General features: G+C 33.4%; 1 protein-coding gene across 25 annotated transcripts in view; it reads left to right on the top strand.

The window, feature by feature from the left end:
- Window positions 1-22719, top strand: part of LOC128211285 (dopamine receptor 1-like) — a 342707-nt gene that overhangs the window by 167380 nt on the left and 152608 nt on the right. For 22 of the 25 annotated variants that reach the window (XM_052915906.1, XM_052915905.1, XM_052915917.1 and 19 more), the window contains one exon: window positions 18850-18944. The exons of the other annotated variants lie outside the window; for them this stretch is intronic. Coding sequence is in view for 1 of the 22 variants with exons in the window: in XM_052915931.1 (XP_052771891.1) it covers window positions 18850-18938 (89 nt within the window). In the remaining 21 variants the exon portion in view is untranslated. The remainder of the gene's footprint in view (window positions 1-18849; window positions 18945-22719) is intronic. 25 annotated transcript variants of the gene reach the window in all.

The raw sequence follows: 22719 nt of genomic DNA, 5'->3' as shown, positions 1-22719 counted from the left end.
GTAACTTCTCTTCGATGTTAAAGATATTTACCAGAATATTTAAACAGAACAGAACATTTACTTCGACTTAAGACTTAACAGCTCATCGTCACATTACATAAATAGAAAGTTCCCACACACATGCGATACATTTATACATCTGTACAATTTAAAGCTATGTAATGTCGTTATGTTGTTATGTATATTATGAAGACACTATAATATAAAGCGATGACACAGCACAGTAAGCAATATACGAACATTACAGACTTGTGTAATACTTGAAATGTTTACTATGTACGCAGGTATATTCAATTCACTTATTAACATAAAGCGAATTATATATGCCATAAGGCAATACAAAATGCAAATGAAAATAAATAAATATACAGCCACTATACAAGAAGCTTGTAAACATTTCTCTGTTAATAAATGAGAGAGTGGAATAGTGGGCAAAATACTTGTTTTTTTGTTGGTCAAAATCATGTGGAATCAGCCGCGTACTCATGTATAGGCAGCTACGCGCTTGGCGGACATTACAATAAATACATTTTAGCGGTTTCAAGGCGGTTACATAGCATCTAATAATTAGACAGTGTATATGTTATCTGTCTTCTTAGTATTCCGTTTAGTATAAAGTGTAAGGTATTGAATACTGTGCAGATTTTTGGATTGTCGTTAAATGTCTGGCTACTAGGCTTGTCTATGTAGTTTACATTGTTTTTTATGTAAGTTAAGCTGGAAGTTTGGAAATGTTCTATATAGAAAGCCGATTACACACAAGTTCAAAACTTAAATATTTCACCACAACTGCACGTCTCTTACAAAATTAACATAGATTTTAACCGAAATGACCACACCGGTGTCCCAATTTAATCTTAATCGCACGAAACATTTGTGCTTATTAACCTCTTTGCGATTATCACATTATAAAAACGGCAAATACGTTTCTATCTATTCGCTAAACTCAAACGTAGAAAATTATATAGAGTAATGTCCCTTCAATAAGGTGGTGTATTTGTTGCGCGCTCTAAACATATCATTAAAACAGGATTTATAAAAGTTCTGACTGTATAAAATGTGTCAGCTACATGGAAAATACAATTATTAACAATTGCTTTGACATGGATATTTAAAAAATATGTGGAAAAGTGTTTTGGGGGCTTTTTTAGGAAAACAATAGGCTGAGCGCGAAATTGAACAAAGGATTAGCTGGACTAGATACTGACCTGAAAGCGTTGATGGTCAGTTGGATAAAGTTTGTGGTGTATAAATCTAAAAAAATCGGATTATATATGTAAGTTATTTAGAAAATTGCTTATTTGAAGTGTTTAACACAATGGATAACAGCACTTTAACCCAAATATTAAACGACTCACAGGAGATGGAAAATGACGATATGTTTTACGCGGGAAATCAGCCTGGATCACCCGGCCCATTCGGGCAGAATCAATGGAACACGGTCACCAAGAAACGAAAGAGAAACTCGACAGGCACAGTAGGTTTGTCCTCTTTTGAGCATATGAACACAGATGAAAAGTTAAATGTACTGTTCTCGCAAATTGACCTGGTAGAAAAATCACAGAATAATATGAATGAACTTTCGGAGACGGTTAGCACCCATGTCAAGAAACTTGATGATCATGATGAAAACATACTGGCTTTAACATACAAGTTAATAGATCTAGAGACAAGGGAGCGGAAGAGAAATTTACTTATCTATGGCATTGAGGAATCTGTTATGAAAAACTTATACGATGAAGTCAACGATTTTCTAAACGACAATTTAAACCTTGATCCAAGTGACTGTTACATTGAGAACGCTGAACGCTATGGGACCATAAATCGGCGCAACGTCAATTATGTAGCAAAGCAGCCAATCATGGTTATCATGGTTACTTTCAGGTATAGTTCTGAAGTAGACACTGTCATGAGAACAGGTTGACAGGGACTATCCTGATGAAGTCAGACAAGCCAGAAAGAACATCTGACCTATGTTTAAAGCTTACAGGGCTGAACACCGTTCTGCAAGAGTACAGCTTCGCTACCCAGCGGCTCTTTTAGTAAACGGAGAAATCGTCCGTGATGAGTTCCCTGGATGGCACAGACTGTTAAACCGTGCATCGCATACCACTATGCCACGGGTCTATAACGTCGGAAGTCAACAGCCCCAGTCCATGTCAACCGCAGCACCAGCCCCGCAAGCTGCCTCTGCGATGCAGATTCCACCACCATTGTATCGAGACTGGAGCCAAAACGAGGGTAACACGACTATAACAAAACCTATTCTCTCACTCTCACAGCCGACGAAAAGTGCCACACTGGGCGACAATACCAAGCTACAAGAAAACAAATCACTTTCACAACCGCAGAAAAGTGTCATGCCGATACCGCAGGTGAACAATGTTGGTAAACAAACGCAACGTGGTCGACCCCGGTCACGTGCAAATTCAATAGCTAATACACAAAGAGCTCGCTCGAAGAGTGCACGCCCACCGAAAAACACGTCACAGTTACCAAAGGCGACAGCCAATCAGAGCGAAGGCCAAAATTACGCGAATGGGAATTCCAAATATTAGCATCCACAAAGCGATGCGAGTGTAAATAATTTACCTACAGTTAGATTCGCAATACTAAATGTACAGGGTCTAATCACAAAAGCGCAAAATAAACTAGATTCACAAGAAATTGAACATATATTTAATCGCAATGATATTGTTTGTTTCACCGAAACCTGGGGTGCGGAGCACTTAGATTATAGTAAAGCTGGTTTTATTCATGTTACTTTAAACAGAACGGAGAAATTGAAAGGAACAACTCGTAATTCTGGTGGCATTATTTTTTATGTTTCAGAAAAGCTAGCACACGATAACACGTGTATCTTAAAACACAACGATTCACACATTTGGATTAGACTTAAAGGTGATCATTTTAATTTAGGCACTGACTTATTTATTTGCCTATGCTATATCGTGCCTAGCAATTCTAGCAGACAAGTTCTAAATGAGAATAATGTGTATGATACAATATTAGAAAATATGATACACATACAGCACATGTATAACGAAGCTCGGGGTTCATTCATGATACTCAGCGATTTAACCGCTGGAATTGGTACATTGCCCGACTATGTTGCACATGACACAGATGCATTGGTATTTCTGGATATTTTACCATACGATTACAATACAGATAATGAACTGCCAAGAAAATCGATGGATAAAAATACAAATGCAAATGGGTCGCTACTTCTTGAATTCCTTAGGCAATCAGAGTTGCTAATGGCAGAGTGTGCAATGATATTGGAGCATACACCTATATCGGCAGCAATGGTTCGAGTTTGATTGACTATTGTATTGTAAGCCAAAATGTATTGTCCCAAATTAGGTCGTTTAGAACACATGTACCTAATTTATTGTCTGACCACTGCTTAGTGGGATTTTCTGTAACTGCAAAGGTCTTTTCAGATAATAAGCAAAACCCAAATACACATAACAGGTCCTCGAAATCTCCTGGCGATTTTCACTATAAATGTTGCGATGCGAATAAAGACAAGTATTTGGATGCTTTGTGTAAGAATGGTTTGCGGAACAAGCTAGATGAACTTGCCTGTAGAATTGAAAGTGCCAATACAGGTGAAGATATCGATCTATGTCTTAATGACTTTTCTGTTTGTATTGAATCAGTCAGTAAGCCTTTTTTTGGTAAATATGGTGACAAATCCAATACAAATAATGTCACACAAAAAGACCCATTAAAACAGCCGGGGAGTAGTCGTCTTTACGAAAACATTTGTAAAGAGACAAGAAAGCTGTTCTACAACAAATTAAACATTTTTAGAAGAAAGAAATCAGATATCAACAGGCAGGATATGGTTGAGGCACGGAGTTTATATAAGAAAAGTGTTAGATCATTTAACTATGAAAAAGAAAAATTAAGAATAGCAAAGTTATTAAATGCAAGATTTAAAAATGCAAAACAGTATTGGAAGTTGTTAAAAGACGATACAAAAGCTAAGCAGCCTAGAAACATTTCATTATGCAACTTTACCACATATTTTAAAGCTATTAATAACCCTGATGATAGATTTTTTCAACCAGATGAAGATATCTTAAATTTTAATGAGAACATTATGAACAGTGAAATGAAAGTTATGTTTAGTGAATTCGATTTGCCGTTTAGCATTGATGATGTTTTAAGGAATATAAAAGATTTAAATATGGGTCGCAGCTCAGGACCACATAAAATTATAAATGAGCTCCTGTATCATGGTAAAAATGTATTAGGCCATATATTATTGATTATTTTTAATAAGATTATGCAAATGGGTTATTTTCCAGATAAATGGAGTGAAGGATACATTCCAATACATAAAAAAGGTTCATTAGATGATGTTAAAAATTTTAGAGATATAACCTTGTTAAATGTTGTCGGTAAATTGTTTACAAAATGCATAAATGAACGCCTAAACAAATTGGCAGAAAGTAACTATATTTATATTGAAGCACAAGCTGGTTTTCGGGCCAAAATGGGTACAGTAGATAACATTTTTGTGTTGAACAGCCTTATTAATCATGTGATTAATAAAATGCAGCAGCTATATTGCCTATTTGTTGACTATTCTAAAGCGTTCGATTATTTAGTTAGAGAAACTATTTGGTATAAACTGTATAAGCTAGGTATTAGAGGTAAATTATTTGATGTCATTCAAAGCATGTATCAAAAGGTGACATCTAGAGTAAAGTTACTAAATGATACTGGTGAAATATTTGAAAGTTTGCTTGGTGTACGACAAGGGGAATGTCTAAGCCCGTTTTTATTCTCCTTATACCTAAATGATTTAGAAGATGAGTAATTTCCTAAGGGGTCTAATGGTATTGATGTTTCATTGTTGAAACTATTTATGTTAATGTATGCAGATGACTTTGTAATTTTTGCACAAACAAGTGAAGATATGCAGCATAACTTAAATATTTTACATGAATATTGTATGGAATGGAAACTCACAGTAAATAAGGATAAGACAAAAATAGTTATTTTCAGAAAGGGTGGTAGAATACCTGACAACTTACATTTTTATTATGGCAACTCTAAAATTGATATTGTATCGAAATATTGTTATCTTGGAGTAGTCATGACGTCAGGTGGCTCATGGGTAGAATGTCAAAAAACCCTATCAGGTCAAGCCCATAAAGCTGTTTACAAGCTTAAAAGATATTTGTTTAAATTCACGAACATATCTGTTGATCATGTTCTTGATTTATTTGACAAGTTGGTTAAACCTATATTGTTCTATAGTTGTGAAGTTTGGGGGTTTTCCCAGACTAGTGCTATTGAACGAATTCTTACTATGTTTTGTAAAAGCCTGATGTGTATTAAAATAACGACGCAAAATGACTTTATATATGGAGAATTAGGTAGAACTTATATGTACTCGCATCGACTTATTTCTATAAGTAAATACTGGCTTAAGATATTACAATGTGCAGATAGAAAATATACGAGAGTTATGTACAATGTTTTACTGCAAGACGTTGAAAACAATCCTAGATGTATCAACTCCTTTTACAAGATATTTACAAAATTTGAGCTTAGCAATTACCTGAAGAATGTTAATGTGAAGAAATAAAGAATTGCCCTCACACGATTGTTAGTGTCATCACTTAGACTAAATATTGAAACAGGAAGGTGGTCTAACATTCCACGAAATGAAAGGCTCTGTAGTATTTGTAACACATTAGAAGATGAATATCATTTTCTGTTTGAGTGCAAGTTATATGATGAATTACGTGTAAGATATATAAAGAAATACTATAGATTAAGACCAAGCATGTTCAAATGTACTGATATGTTACAGTCTAACAATGAATGCATACTTAGAAATCTTGCTGTTTATACATAATACGCCTTCGAATTACGACGGCAAACTACTACTGTTACAGTTGATAACTGATGCAACAATTAGAAAACTATAAACTAAGAATTACCTTCAAATGTATAATTACATGAGACAGCAGACACAGGGACTGGAACTGAAAAGAAAACAAGACACAAAGAATTGCATTCAAATCGGATTTTACAAAAATATTTACATTATATTTTGTTCTTTTACTGGTTATAACAACTGGGACCAGTCCTACTCCCAATTAACTTTTAATAAAGACTGGTAATTAATTATTAATAATAACTGAAACTATTCTATGTCTACCGTATCCTTCAATTCTGAAGAATCTCATCATTAAATGTTGTATTAAATGATAGTTAATAAACTTATCTGATTATCCATCGTGTACTGAACTGTTTCTACTGTCTCGAATCGAAAGTAACGTTAATCCTGTTTCAAACAAAATTGCACATGTCACTTAACTATATCTGAAATTCAATTTAACACTTTCCGTATTTTTGCATCTATTATATACATGACACTTATTATTCTGTATTAGTTGTTGTGTTTTGAATAATCTTTACTTTCACACGTGTGTCAACGTCGTAAATGTAGGTCGGTAAATGTAAACACACTATGCAACCCAAAGAAATACTTACGAAAAGAAGGTCGAAGATAACTGATTGTTAACCAGATTTTTCTATAAAGAACAAAACACACACTGTACAACTATTTTATTTATAGAAAAATATTTGAAAAAATAATTTTATATCAGTAAGGCAAAAGTTCCATGCCGACAAAATAAGCTATTTAATCGAGTCCTGTAATAGTCTAAATAACTTTCGCTTTCGATTTCAAATTTAGACTATAGTGAATGGGACGTAATTCGAAAGTTATCAAATTCTATAAATACTGCTGTTAATAATATTATACAAATGTACTATTTTAGAGTTTAATTCATTTATTTATTATTCATAATATGTGTCGAACTCAATAGATGCAGTTGCTATTTATTTATTTATTTATTTGATACAACATACTTGTTATATAGTTTACATGTTCACTATTTGTAGTTCTATACGTACACCATTACATATTCTATGTTGATTTGATCACGGGTCATGTTGGCCTATTTCAAATATATATTGTGTGTTATATTTCAATGAATAAACCTTCTTAACTTATATAGTTGTTGTAATTGTGTCGTCCTCGGCGTCGATGTTGTGCAAAATGATTACCCTGGACCATAATCTGAAAAAGTCTAAGATATTCAAATAAACCGTAATGCACGTGTTTGTAATTAAATATTTCGCTTATATGATAAAACACATACATCTGACTTTAAATATTGTCCGTTGTGTGCCACTTTTTCGACTGAAGCAATAGCCAAGCATTTGTGTTCGCTCAGCGGCGCTCTTGGTTTACACATAACAGTGTTCCAGTGGGAACAATATTTGAGTGTTTCATTAATTTCGTTTAACAATCCCGGAATGTTTGAAAATCTGATAAAACAAATTAAAATAATCATTCCTTCTGTCTGTAAAATCTACATGTAACTTGTCTGAAATGATTCAGACTCAGCGACTCAACAATGTCTCCAGGGTTTTGTCAATATTTGTTTTTAAACATTTATTTGTATTTCTTTTAAATTGAACTAACCATGTTACAAATCTAATTAAACTGTAACTTTTGGGACTAGTCCATCTCTACGCGCATGTTAAGAAACTCACCTTTCGTTAATAAAACGATACATAAACTGATCAAAATGATTTAAAGGTTTAGTCACACGTATTCCACAACCGCATCGCCACCATCTTACGACAGACAGTGTTGGTTAAAATGATATCAATGCAAATGTAGTCTTTCGTTTACTAGGCTTCCTGTTTTTTATGTTTCTTAAACGCCATTAAATATATTAACACATCGACTAATTGATTATACTATCAATTTATGCTTCAAGTACACGGACAATCTTTATATCGGACCCCGAGGCCTGCTTTAAAGTGGCTCAGTAAAGATTGACACTTGTTTACATTTTGTTCAATGAATTATTATGTTTCAATTATTTGGCTTTTCAACTAAAACGCTTATGATTTGTGTACAGATTAAACAAAAGTAGCGTTTTTGGCACATTTTGAACTGGGGAATCTATGGACACGTAGCTACTATTATAAAACAACATTTTTTGACAAAGTCTAAACAAAAAAATAAAGCTCTGAAATGTGTATCACTTTTTACTTGGCGATTTGAATGACAAGCATCTAATCACTCCATTATTGTGAATCGCGTCAACTAGTTGCCAACCAAACGGAGATATAACATTCAACATCAACAGACGGTTGCGGAATAATGGTCGTTAAATGTACGTTTTAAAGATGATCAACAACCCGTTGCCAGCAGTGAGGATGATCCCATTTTTCTTAAAACTATGGCAAAGATATTTTATCAAGTCTACAGTTGCCGATTTTGTTACCAGCGCTGAAAAGAAAAAATATCATGGCATTTGTTTTTCTTCCGCACTGAAACAAATTTAGGTGGCTTAGGGAATACTTGCAAGACCATAGATTTCCCGAAGGCTCATTTTGGGAGAAGGTGTCAGTCTACTATAAAGTTAATCTACCAAAATAATTTCTCTTTTTTTGCTTACACTCGTTGTTGAAACATGCAATCATATATAATGAGATGTGTTTATATGTCCAACATTTTTCACTCAAAAAGGCAAATTTATCTTTGTTTATGAACGCATTTGAATCTCATTCGAACATTTGTTCTGTTAAGTAATGGTAAATCTTTTATAAGTAAAATCTTTAAAAAAATATACATTTATTATTTTATACAACTTATTTTGTAAAACTCCTGTATATAATTCGGAAACATACGTAACTTCGTCTGATATTCTAACACACTTATTGTAATACTTAAATGTTGCCAATCAGGGTAAATTTCCTCGTATAAACTGGGGTTTAGATACTCATGCAATGTTTTACCCTTGTGCTAAGGACTATTGATCGACGATCTCGAAAAGAATTCTCATTGACTGTTGGTTGCACCGACGGCCTGCCACATGGTTCAGTACACGTTAAAACGTATTTGACGGTAAGTTAGTGAACAATAGATGAACTAAGGCTGACTTCTCCAACTTTATTCTCGTAAGATGCCGATTGGCTGGCAAATGGTCGGCAAACGAGAGTACATTTAACACAATATAATTGATGATCAGTTGCCGGCATTCGCCTTCAAAACTTGGCCGGCGTTGACGTGATTGACATGGTGCATTTAACTTAAATAGCTTGGACTTTTTGTATTGTAGAAATCAAAGCTCTGACTAAAAACATTGTTATGTTTAGATTATATAGAACGGACCATTTATTCATATGATATTTATGAGTTAAGGCATGCAAGAAAAGATGACAAATAATGGCAAAGCCGAATGTGTTCAGAATATTTTGATTAATTAAAATAGTTTTCCTGAGCAGTCAATTTGGGATTTGCATCTGCAACAAAATAGACGAACATGAACGTTTTCAATTAATCCAAGTCCTTTGTAATTTCTTTGCCATATTTATTGTTTTAGTAATATTTTTCGTCATGTCCAGTCGTAATTTATATGCTAGCACGAAATAACCTTTATCTAGATAGTATCATTACTATTTGTAAGGAGTTCTTGTAATGTATGCTAGCACGAATCTTTATCTTTATAGTGTCATCACAATTTAAGGCGTCATTGCAATATATAGGTCGGTTAATCTGTAGATTGGTATCTCTTTGAGTTACTTGCATAAACTCCATTTCGCACGAGAACAAAGGCCAACGAGAAGTGATACAATCAAATTGCACAATATTTATTGTTTAGTTGACTTCAAAGAGGTTTTAAATGAAAATAATGATAATGTTCTTTTTAAAAATCATTTAGATTCGACGCCAAACGTCTAATTTCTTTTGCGTATTATTAAACAATATTATTATAAAATTAATATTAAAATGATTTATTGAAAAAATAAGCTTATATTGTAAAAAACTTGAATAAACAGCACTGTTTTCAAGGTATCACTTAACACCTGCTGCTGTGCTGATACGGGTGTGGAAACTGAGAGTGGGTTGATACTGAGTTTTCGAAACTGCCAAATTGATAGGCATATAATGAACTAATAAATCATTGTTAAAATGACATAATATCCTATTTCTAGTTGTTTAAAGCTCATTATTACTCACATCATCACACGCAATGTCAAAAGTCTATTATCGTCTGCAACACCTCGGAAATTGGTTTTCACTTGTTTTTATGTTTAGTTTGAAATTACCTATCACTCAAACCATAATTCGCTAGAATTTGCAACGAAAATATATAAATATCACAATGGGATTGGTAAGAAAAATCTATAAGAGCTACACTTGTGTTTTTATTACAAACATGCAAGTCAAAGCCACACGCATGCTCATCAATTCTCACTATACTCGACATTTCTTTTTTGTTTTTGTTTTTTGCTGTTTGTACGTTGTGTGTGTCTTGTTCAGTGTATGTTAGCCTTTGTCAGGCATTTTAGCCTTGTGGCTTATTAATTATTTTATTGCTTGGTTTATCCCTGCTAGTTCCATTACATTATTGAATTTAATACACTTTTATCTAATATACGAATGATTAAATTTGGATAATCAAGTGTCCGAAATATATATATAATATAATGGAATAAAACAAGTTACATGAATCTTCAACAAAATTTTGTTGAGGTGATTTCCCAATGGGAAAAGCAATATTTAATGGGATTGCGATACTCCCAGTGAGAACCAATAAAAAAGTCTACTTCCAAAAATACTAAAACGATCATTCTTCTAAATTTCTATACGTAATAAAGTAAAATCGGGTTGTACACAAGAACAATTAATGTTTAAACAATCTGGATTTGCAAACTTAATCTGGGTGCTATTGTTACATCTTTCCACGTTGGATTAGAAGTTGTTAGAGAAAATTAAAGACATTTTATTGATAAGAATATGCATGGACCAACCATATGTTGTAAAAATATTTAAATATTGCTTAAATGCCTAGTTTAAGGAATGTTTGGCGTGGCAATCCCCTGCTGTGCATCTCCTGCTAATTTCACCGATGTCACAGTGGGAGCCAATTTCCTGTTTATTTGTTTATTAGCTCAGGGCCATTTGGAGTCCCTTTCTATAATAAAACCTCCAAAACTGCACAGCAGGATATTTAGATTAGAGATCTGATAAGAAACTTAGGCAATTAGATTAAGATAAATACACAGAGGTTGTGTACAATACACGTTTTTTGTTTTTGTTTTTGTTGTTTTTTTGGGGGGAGGAATGGTCACTTATGGAAGGATTTAACTAGGCCTTTAACATACTTTACCAGTGTACAGTTTTAACACAATTAAACATCACCATTATCATTATCACCATGGTAACAATCAGTGAACTTATTGAGAACTTTGCTTGGTGTTAACCATATCGAATAACAATGGTGTCAACAAGGTATTACATGTTATACTGGTATACAAGGAGAGGTCTTAGAAAAACACTAAAGACAGCTGGACCACAATTAAACCTAATGTAACATATGTTCTTTGAGTATTCCACATTTTATGTTTGCAACAGCAATGCTGTCACCGTGGCGGTTACGGAAAAGTTAGTTATTAAAAAATAACTTATAAGTTATAGTTTGATATTATGTTTTAAGGTGTCAAAAATCATAATCAATGAAAAATGTGATTTCCAATAATCGTACTATTATCACATGTTGTATTTCGTCATCTTTGAAATTTGAAAAAAGCTATTGTCTATTCCTATTCCTCTTCAACATCTTCTTTATCCCTTTTGCATTTGATTAGTATTTGTTTTATTAGTTTTCGTCTTTCTTACTCTGGACCGGTCGTCAAAATAAGCTGAAGTCATTTCCAGACCCAATTTTCTCGAAGGTTTTTAAGCGAAACATGAGTGCAAATATTACACAAACTACGCCATGCACTTTGACCACCCCAACCGCTTTCTAACCCCGATAATAACATAAATCCCGCAATTCATTCCTTAATTTAGGTTATGGAAATGAATTTAAAATCAATGTATTGCCATTTGTGACTTTATGCATATTTGTGATTTTTATTTTACGACTAAATTATTTTAGTGAAAAAAGCCCGTCGTTAGTAGTACTTTACAGAGTATTTGAATATATTATACTGTATACTTTTACAACGACATTAAACTGTAATCTCCAAGTATACCATATTGACGTAAAGTATCAATTTGCATTTTATTGTTTCTATGAAACATATTTTCAGAAGTACAAATCCAAATTGTACTATCACATCCCTGTCGGATGATTGACTCTAATCCTACATTTGCCATCAATTTAAGACATTTATGACTACCAGATCAGTGCATAAAAAACAATTTGTCATCCTTGTTAAATAATATCCTGTCAAATTTGTCCAATTTCCGATTTGTAGCTGGATCAAATTGAATTATATGTCCCCAATAAAACACAAGATCTTATAAAGCCTTCCCTAGAAATAATGACGTGTTTTTATGAATTCCAAACATCTTGTTTTCTATGACGTTTAAGAAACATTTTTTTTTTTTTGAGTTTAATAACTGTGGTATAGCAAAAAGGAAAAACCCAACTGGCAGGAATGTAATACAACATTTATTCAACCACAAACAAGTGTTCTGCATGATGTAGTCATTCGTTTTCTTAGTGTAAAACAAACTAATGTTAATGGCAAGGGTTTAATCATTTGGCACCAGACCCTAAAATGTTTCAATACATCTGGCCACAATTTCTCTAAATTTCTTAAATCCCTTATAACAAGCTTAGCTCACTATATTTGCTTTTCAATAATTTGTGAAATATCTACTTCATTAAGAGTTTTTATACTTAAGATAGGAGTCATTATGATAATTACATAAAATCATTTTTCATTTATCAAAATTCAATTTAAGTATATATGTTGGCTTATTAAAATAAGCTACTAAAGCCAGTTAACATTAAGAAATTTCGAGAAATCTGAGTAATTACTTAAAGATAATTACAAGATATACTTTACAAAATATACAATTGAAAAATGGAAGCGAACTCATCACTTTGATAAGCATCGAAACATTATTTTCAATTGCCAATTATGAAGGAAAGTATTTTGTAACGAAGTTTCCTATCCTTACTTTTTGGAAATGTTTTTGTATGTTAAATTTTATTATAATACTGTTTAAACTAAATTTCTAATTGTATGTAAAAAAGAGCAAAGAACCAGATATAAAGTTTCGTTATATGTAAACCGCATAGTTTGAACTAAAGAACTATTAATTCTTATAGTTTAATTCCGATTGCTTACCTTCTTATTTTTTTGAGAGACAAAAAAAATCACAGTAATCGAAAGTCACATAAAAATGTCATATCTGTACATTGTATTATGAGTATATTGCGTTTTCTGAATATACTGGTCATAAATTATACATATGATGACTAAATATACATTAGGAAACGGGTTCACTATTTATTGCATTACAATTCGTGAGCCAAGTGAATCTTGATGTTATTGGGCAACGTTATGGTATGCATGCTTGTATTGTTGGAGTGTCACTGCAGTTGCTTGTTTTGACAATCAAATTGTTATTTGTATAGTCATTTTCGAAAACTCTTATATTCATATTTTTGTGAATTTAACATTCCCTTTCAACAAATGTACTTGATAATACCTGCATGCGATTAAAGGACTACACACCGGATAATACTCTTTATCAAATCAAAATTAATTGGAATCTACCACGTTAAACCCAGCGTCGGTATTTGCACATGTTCTAGTCACATGACTTTCAAATGCTAAATGTACACACTATGATATGGCGAAAAAAACATAATGCGTTGTTTTAAAACGGATAAACTCAGCTGAGACAGCGACAAAATAGTATTTTAATCATGTAGAATGATGTATTATCGGACTCATAATGGCTCGTATTGACAATTCTAATCATTTTGTGTGGAAATAATGTATTTGTCGATTTTGGAGCCATCTGCTGTCTAGTCCCTTTACGTTTATATGCTTTTATTAGGATGATTACCACAGCAGACATATTACGTTCCTGGAACCTGAGTCAATTGGCACTTTAAATCCGTAAATTGAGATAGATCACGGGATATACGCACTATATGTTAGTTATCATTTTTCAATGCCATAACGACATAAGTATAATTTTGTATACCTCAGATGCCTATATGCAAACATGCAGGAAAAATGATTGATAAATATGCTATGAAACCCTTTAATTTGTCATGGTTATTTAGAAGATACAATATATAACAGGCCCTCGTTGCAAATATACAGGTCATAATATGCATTTCAATCATTGCGTAAGAAATTTAGGCAAATTACACAAACCGTTTTGTTGTGAAACTGTAGGAAAGTCTTGAACCAGTCAATTGGAGCGTCGTTTAAGGTTCGGCCACTGTTTTTTCTATGGTTTCCATTGTGTTTTTGAAATAATAAACAAAAAGACATGTTTTTAAATGCAAAATTGTCTAGATTCCTCTGTAAATTCTGGTAGTAATATATTTGCAAGTTTGTCTCCTTCTCTGCAGTTTATTTTAATGACAATACCTATAGCATAGATTGAGTGCTAATGCAGAAAATATTTTGATAAAATACTAAAGGACTTGATGTGGTTTTGCGGTTAATGCTTTAAAATAAAACAGTGTCATGAATAGTTATTCATTACAAAGGTTTTGTGGAATATTAATACGTATCTTATACTCGAATTAAGTTACTGTCCGTCATCCTCCTTGTAACTTCCCTTTGCGGTATAGCAAGTACTGTCAAAACACACGCCATGCAATTATAATCGAACTCCCGAAGCGTCATTCAAAACACTCACCTGTTCTTTCATTAAAAAAGAAAAACACCGTTATTTGCTGAATATTGTAAGTTTACGAGCAAAACTTATATTTTTCAGAAAGTTTTATATAGCTGAAATTCATTTTTACCTTACGTGTCTGCTCGTCAGGAAATATCACTGCGTAGGAGATTGACGTTCAGTGCATATTATTCTGTAGAACTGCAGGCTTAGTGTCTGATCATGGTTCCCAAGGGTACTGCAAACTTATGCTTGACAGAGATGAGACAAAAAAACAACATGACCTTTGTCTTAAGGATATGCTTATTTAATGTTCTCACGGACTTCCCGCCCGAAGGCATCAGGCATCGGTTATTTTGTTGTACAGGCAGCTGATTGCACTCGGTGCCCCTTGCTCGAGTCCTCTTGATTATGAAATTACCGCCAATCGTGTCATTCAGGACATGCTAGGTAAGGCAAATGTAATAAACGTTCATTTGTGCCTTAAACAAAATTAAAGTATACAGTTTGGCTTCTCGGCTTCCTATTGTATTACTTCATTGTTTTTATTTAGGAAGTCTGGCATTTCGAATAAGAAAATCTATTGCAATGACCATACTATTACACACATTGTTGTTGCAAACAATACAAATATTTGCTTTATTATGGAGTTCGCTTCGTATTGCGCGTACTATATTAGTGAGGTTGGTGGCATAATATTTGGAACATGGTGCCGTCGGACGGTAAATGTGTAGAGGAGAAAAGGCTAAAATGGCATCAATCACAATGTTGGCATTTATAGCTTTGATACAAGCTCGGACGCTTAAGTATGCAAACATTCGATTATCCGCCCTGAGCTATGTTCGATTTCTGAGTATAATTTCAAAAACAAACCAAACATTATTTATGATTAGTCTCAACACCTTGGAATTTTTCCGTCATATTTTCTGTTTGAGTGATTTTTTTTTCGTTCTGTCCGGAAAACTACATTGGGTACTGATTGGATTGTATTATAAAATGCCACAATATGTGCTAGCATGAAATTAGCTTTATTCAGTTAGTTTAATCTTCATTGAGAAGTAGTCCTCCTAATAATATGATTTGTCTAGACGCTTAATCGGGTGAGAAGATCTATGATTTATAGATATAAACTAATTTCGTAAAATTACTGTTAGCGAGACGCGTGCTTGTCAATCATTTAACCCAGAGCGCATTCACAATACAACGTTAGCACGGAAGACGAGGTCATGTTGTAGACAAATCAGACGCATTTGCAACACATCAGAAATTAACCTGTCGTTAAGGCACTTGCACTTTGCGCTCTATCAATCATAAATGTGGCGTGCTCATACATTTTAATTTTTCTTCAGTCTCGTCAGGCAGTTCCAATCCAGTTTGTTCGTTACGGGCTACAATAAATGAAATGGATCGTCAGACAAGTGCTTGCCTTTTTTTCAATTTGAGGATTCAAAAGTATAGAACAGCTAAATACATTTTATGCAGACAGTAGAATTGAAAATAAATATTTTAAATAACAAAATGGTATTATAGAGAACTACTATGTTGTTCAATTTTAACCAAAGCTGCATTCAAAAGTTTAATTTTACGAATATATTTAAATGAATACATATAATTACTATTTAAGGGTTTAAACGGAAAACAATCATAACTTTCTTATTCCATTGTGTTTTCAACTTCCAAGCTTCAATACAGCCACAAATTATTAACAAGCAAACTCAATTAATGATTGATACAAGTGACCTTCTTTTTGACCCGTGTATTTAGAGCTTACACGCTAAAATTTAATATGTTTCAATCCACCTTCCGACATTCAAACTACACAGATAACGGTCTTGTTATACGAGCGCAAATCAAAAATTGCCACCGGAGATTGCCACCTGAGATTGCCACCTGAGATTGCCACCTTTCTAGTCATACATCCCCTGAGTTTCTTCTGCTGCGTCACTGTAGGCTTAGAATAATGACTCTTTCACATATCTCTACGATGCCCATACGATTTATAAAATCATACGATGTCCGTACGCAATGTACATGAGACATTGCAAGCTGCTTCCGCATTCGAAAATTTCTACGAGTTTCGCGAAAACTCGGTAAAACATTTTCACCGAGTCACCAAGCCCTCTACGAGTTCCGAAAATCCGTACGATGCTGGCAAGAGTTTAGAATGTCCGTACAAACTACATGCATATTTTTTTTAAACAATGATTGACTGAAACACTACAGGTACGAAGCTCGCAGCTTGAATGTGGCTGTGGTATTAGCGGTGCCACTGGACATCTCATTACTCTGTCACTACTGCATTTTTATTTATCGTAACCGCTTTGACTTGTTACCCATTTTCATCAGACTCCATGAATAAGCTATAAATGCTATTGATTTATTAATGATAAAGAACTCCTGGTTATACCACTTGACTTCTCGCAAAACAAAAACATTCGTTCGCGGTTTATTTATGCTGCCATATGTTTACAGAAGGATTAATTTCATGCAATAAAGCTGATGACATAGCTTTAATATAAAAAGAAGATTACCGAATACTAATACAATAGAAACAAAAATGATGTATGTCACATATGTTCATTCAAAAACTGTGGGACAGCTGATAAACAGAGTGTCTACATTTTAAATAAGAATGATGTGATGCAGGATATTGCTGGAATAAAATAAAAAAAAATGTTTTTTTTTAATAAAAAAAAAAACGTTTTTCTTTTTGATGACGACATGCTGTTAAGTGAGTAAATTATATAATGTGTCAATGTCTTAGTGAATAAATAGAATATCCCTCAAATGAGCGTTTTGTATCGAAACTATTAATGTGCTCATTTTAAAACGATAAAGATGAGGCTTTTTAAATGACGAGATTTATCGATTTGATACAAAGTTATCACAAATTTTAGATGCTGTTTATGGCATAATTCAATTACTGTCGAAATCTAGGGCAATGTTTCTTCAATACACATGCTCTAGTCCTGGTGCGAATTATTACGTCGTGTGTTATATGAATGCTTCATCCGCAGGAAAGAAAAAAGTCCGACATAACAAATGTTATGTTATGATTTTTTGTTCATTAAGAAACTTATTCTGGAATTATTCCATACGCAATATAACTGTACAAATATTAACTCTTTAACTTGAACGTTTTAACTCAATAAAGAGTTAAATAAATAGTTTCACTTATTTCTTTCAATACATGATGGTAGTTAATAATCTTGGTAAACTTCGTCAAAAGTGTTCGGTGTTCTCCGAATTTTTATTGATCGGTCAATAATTCTCAAAGAATAAGTACTAACCATATGTTTTAAATATAGATTCGCCTCGGATAACCTGTGGAAAATATAAATTGGCTACAGGACGTTATTTCGTTAAATTATTATCGAGGGATTGGCTCGCTTTCTTTACATATTCTAATTTATTTCAAATGATGATCACGAGGTGTTGACGGTATCTACATTTTCGAAGGACGCGTCGCTTAGGCGCGTTCATATAATGAAAGACAATAGGATAATACCATTATGATACTGCATCGTATCTTTGAAAAGTTTTTGCATTAGGTGCTTTGAATTGTATTCCTGCGTCTGCATATAGAGTTGGGATCTCTAATCATAGAAGTACTTGGGGTTTACCTATAAGTTTATTATTATTTGTTTTATTGTTAAGTTTCCTCAAGTTAATGCATGCTTTGATAAGACTTACCTTTTGCGTTTTATCTTTATTTAGGATTGTTGGGATAAGGGTGAGGTTTGTGCACTTAAACTGGTTTAAACCTCCTGTAAATCTACATTTTACTGACCGTTCCAAGGCGGTACCTTTCAATCCCTGATAAACATACCTATTTTTTATATATATAGTTGTATGCACTATGCTGCTTGTAGAGTTTTGTGCTGTTCTTCCATGTTTCTTGTTTGTGATTTTATGTTATATGTCTTTGGCGTTAACCCAGTGCCATTAAACCGGGTTTATGTTTAAACTTTTTGCTACTGAGCTTGTTTCTGTAGATTTTCGCATAAATATTCTACATGTATCTCTGTGCACTGGAGAGCCCACATAATAAGATGCCATTAGTTAAATGGATTGAATATTTACTGCTGTTTACGATTCAAAATTTCAAATATATAATTTTCAATTTTCAGCCTATCGGAAAATTTACTGTTCTATTGAAACCGACGAGGAATTCGCACTTTGCCTAGAGCACCGAACAACTGCACTTGATATATTCTGAGATTCGGTGAGTAGATCATCAAAGTCCTGTAATGTACCAATTGAAACGCTAAAGAAGTTAATGGTTTATGCTGGAAAATCTGTAATTGGTTTGAAAGAGTGCCATTCGGTTCAAGGTTTCACGTATGCTTTTATATTTAAATAACTTAACACGAGTCTCAGCTGATTCATATTTATATCATTTATTTAAAGTACGTCTCGTAAGATATCTATTTGCAACTTTTATTTAGTAAGTATAAGTGTTTTATCGAAAGCTATTTCAGATGTCGCTGGTGGTACTAGATTATTGTGTTTTCCGAAATATTGTTAATATAAAATTGATAGCGAGTAACAAATTATGAGAAGAATGTTTTCAAGATTAATAGTCATCCTATTATACTTCTCATTGTGTATATAAATTTAAATGTGGTTGTTTCGGCTGTTTACCGGGAAAATACCATAATGAACTTTTACTGACCTTTACAAGGCAGTCACCGAAATCGGTCCCTCTCTCATAGATTGGTCCGAAATAATTGAGACACCCGATTAAAACTTTTTTTGCTTGTTAAATGATTGGCCTATTTTAAACAACTTACCATATGATGGTAAGAATGATGTTACGTGTGGAATTGCATGTTGAAGTGTGTATAGCTGGGTAACTGTATTGTCAAGTCTAGTTACATTTCTCAGTTAATATCCAATCCGTTTCCGGAGTTTCCATATGTACACACCGAAAATACATGATCGCATGGTAATCAAAACCCCAATCATTCCCGGTGCATTGTATGCTGGCGCTGGTGCACGGACCGATTTCTGTTATGCAATTAAGCTTATGGTACGGTTTAAATATAGAAAGAAAAATTCTTAACATCCCTGTAAAAGAAACAAAAACAAAGTCTGTACCATTATTCCAGTGTCAGCCAAAATATGTTGCAAACAAAATGTATTGGCTGTATGTCAGGTCGAGTAGACAAAACATAAGGATTAACCTTGTTTAAAGGAACAAAGTTCAATGAACAACATACAATTATATCGTCACAATAATTTAAAGACGGATTACTTAATTATATTATTATGGATAAATCCGATCATGTTTTTGGCAATAACTGTCTAAAACAAAGACGGATCCCTTAAATATTATTTCCAGTATGTTATAATTACAAACGCGTATCTTTTGATGGCATGCATAATCATGCTTATTGCAGTTTACATCCTGTGAGATATAAATGAGTCCATTGTTTTTACCTCGCGTATGTTACCAATTAAGTGTCAATTAGTTTCGTCGCGGGGTGCCTTTTTATCATTTTTGTAGTAGTAGGAGTGACAAGGGATCACTAGGTATTATATATTCCACTGGTTCTTTCAGCCTGTAAAATAGGCCAGTTTGAAGTTGCATTGCAACAGCCATTCCAGTGATAACTTGGACTTAATATGAAGTATCCAAAGTGTATAATCGAATCAATTTAATTTCAGTTGTTACCCTGGTCAAGTACTACATTTTCGATCAAAAATCTAAGAAACAAAATACCTTATCTTGTTTAATATCCATTTGTCCCATCTTTTTTTGGTATAGTAATTAAAATGATGAGATCTGAGGTAAAATATACCACAGACAATACGATATTTTGAGTATTTATGGAAATTTTATTCCTAGTTATTTATAGGCGTGAATTTCTGAGTACAATGTTTTCATCCTGCGCTAAATATTATTCATTGTTACTATCCAAAAAAGGCTCTCCCTGTTTTAGTGTGAAGCATACTCAGGTGATTTGCTTTTTTGATTATATACACAAGTCCACAAGAGATATCATTTTTTGACATGATATCGTCGGATTTTATAGGCATATAATTCCGTCAATAGCTTTGTATTACGAGAGTATTTTGTGTTTTGAATTGCTACTTTACAGAATTTCTTAATTATTACAATGCATGTAACATTGCAAATGATACTTACATTAGCGACTTTTGTTTATTAACGCAGTATTTTGAAGATGTCAATGTTGGCGGCTGACAATTGAATAGTTCAAGACTGTCCATCACGACCGTCTTGAAAAATAAACAACCAGTGGACACTATCCGTCAATAATTGATTCGTACCCGAGGAATCTAGTATCCCCTGTATCCCCTTGCATTGCATGTGTGCACATAATGCTTTCAATGCAAATCGCATTCCAGCAAGAACTTTATTTTCCGATATGACCTGAAATTGCCAGGAAGCACTCGGTCAACTTCATACTTGTTGACAGAACAAACAAAGCAGTTTTGTACTTCGTAGTGTTTTTACAACCAGCCTTTTTGTGTGATTAAAATGTTCAACGTTATTACAATAGATTTAAATTGTTCATGTTTACAGAATAACAGAATTAGATATGTTATTTTAAGATGGAATTGCTGTCGAAGAGACAAATATTTTTCTGTAGAAATAATTTGCTTTTTAAAAAAACAACATTTCTTGTCGACATTGAACATTTCCTGTTTATGTTGTAAAAATGTTCAAACTACCGGATATCCTGTCTCAGTTGACAAACTCTTATTGTGTCTCTTATCGTTGAAATGAATGGTTTAATACTTGGCCTGATTTACCATTGCCTTTTTATTGCAGGTAATTGTAAGATTCCTATCAGATAGGCTAGTAAAATACAGTCATGTTTCACTTGTAGCTACAAAATCAAAATCTGTTAAGGCACTAATATATGTTTTCAATTCACGAAATAAATGAAAGCGAATTATAGGCATGTTAAACTAGAATCGTATTTCGAAACACTGATAGGCAATTGAAATACATTTGAACTGTTCTCAGTCGCGCACACACAGCTAACAACATTCCTATAAGCTTGTATTTGGTATTGCTATTTAATTTATTCGAATAACAATTTCTTGTACAGATCAAATATTACAAGTTTTATGTTAAAAAACTACTCATGTTCAGTAAGATTCTTTAGTCTTGAAAGTTAACGAATATATGTTTACGACAGTTTGAAATACAAATAAAGCACACCATTATTAATTTCAAATAACGCAGAAGTCTACCGCTTAGCTGATAAAGAAATAAACAATTTTACTCACTTTATACACAAACATCACCAAGAAAAATAAAATTACTCACGCAGACAAAGACCAGATTTAAACATATAATATGGGCATTCCATTATAAAGCACGTCGTTAATCAAATATTGCAGGAGTCCCACGCTTAGCTAGTGAATAGCGTATACTGTTGTAATAATTTCAACACAAAACTGACAAAGAAACATACAATTACTAACGCAGATGAAAAAAAAGAGATAAACTAACCTGAATTTCTATTACTCTAGCACAAATCCCCTAATGAAGGACAATGACCCGTATGAAATCATTATTGAACGCTTGTCTGAACAGTTCAAGGAAAATATCTACCGTATATTTTACAAGTGTCACGATGTCTATTCGGGATCGCCTTATTTGCGGCAGTTTAAGGCCGCCGCAGGGAACAGTACTGGTTTAGTAATGAATTATAGGAGCACTGTAGCCAAGTGTGTCTTTATCCGTGGATGAATTATATTGGAATATGTTACATAAAAGCACACTCTTACACAATGTAGCGTGGTATTTGTCCGAATTTCTTAAACACTGATATACTTATAATCCCATGGAAAAACGTGTACATCTCAAGTATGAAAAGTAGCAATATGCATCCAGACCGAGAGGTTGGTGTATACTTCCAATATGCGTAAAGGCCAGGTACATTGGTGTATACTTCCGATGTCAATATGCATAAAGGCCGGGGACGTTGGTGTATACTTCCGAAGCCAATACGCATAAAGGC

This window comes from Mya arenaria, chromosome 12 (assembly GCF_026914265.1).
Source record: "Mya arenaria isolate MELC-2E11 chromosome 12, ASM2691426v1".
Lineage (NCBI taxonomy): Eukaryota > Metazoa > Mollusca > Bivalvia > Myida > Myidae > Mya > Mya arenaria.
The sequence above is the reverse complement of the archived record's forward strand: the minus strand, read 5'-3'. Positions and strand labels throughout refer to the sequence as shown.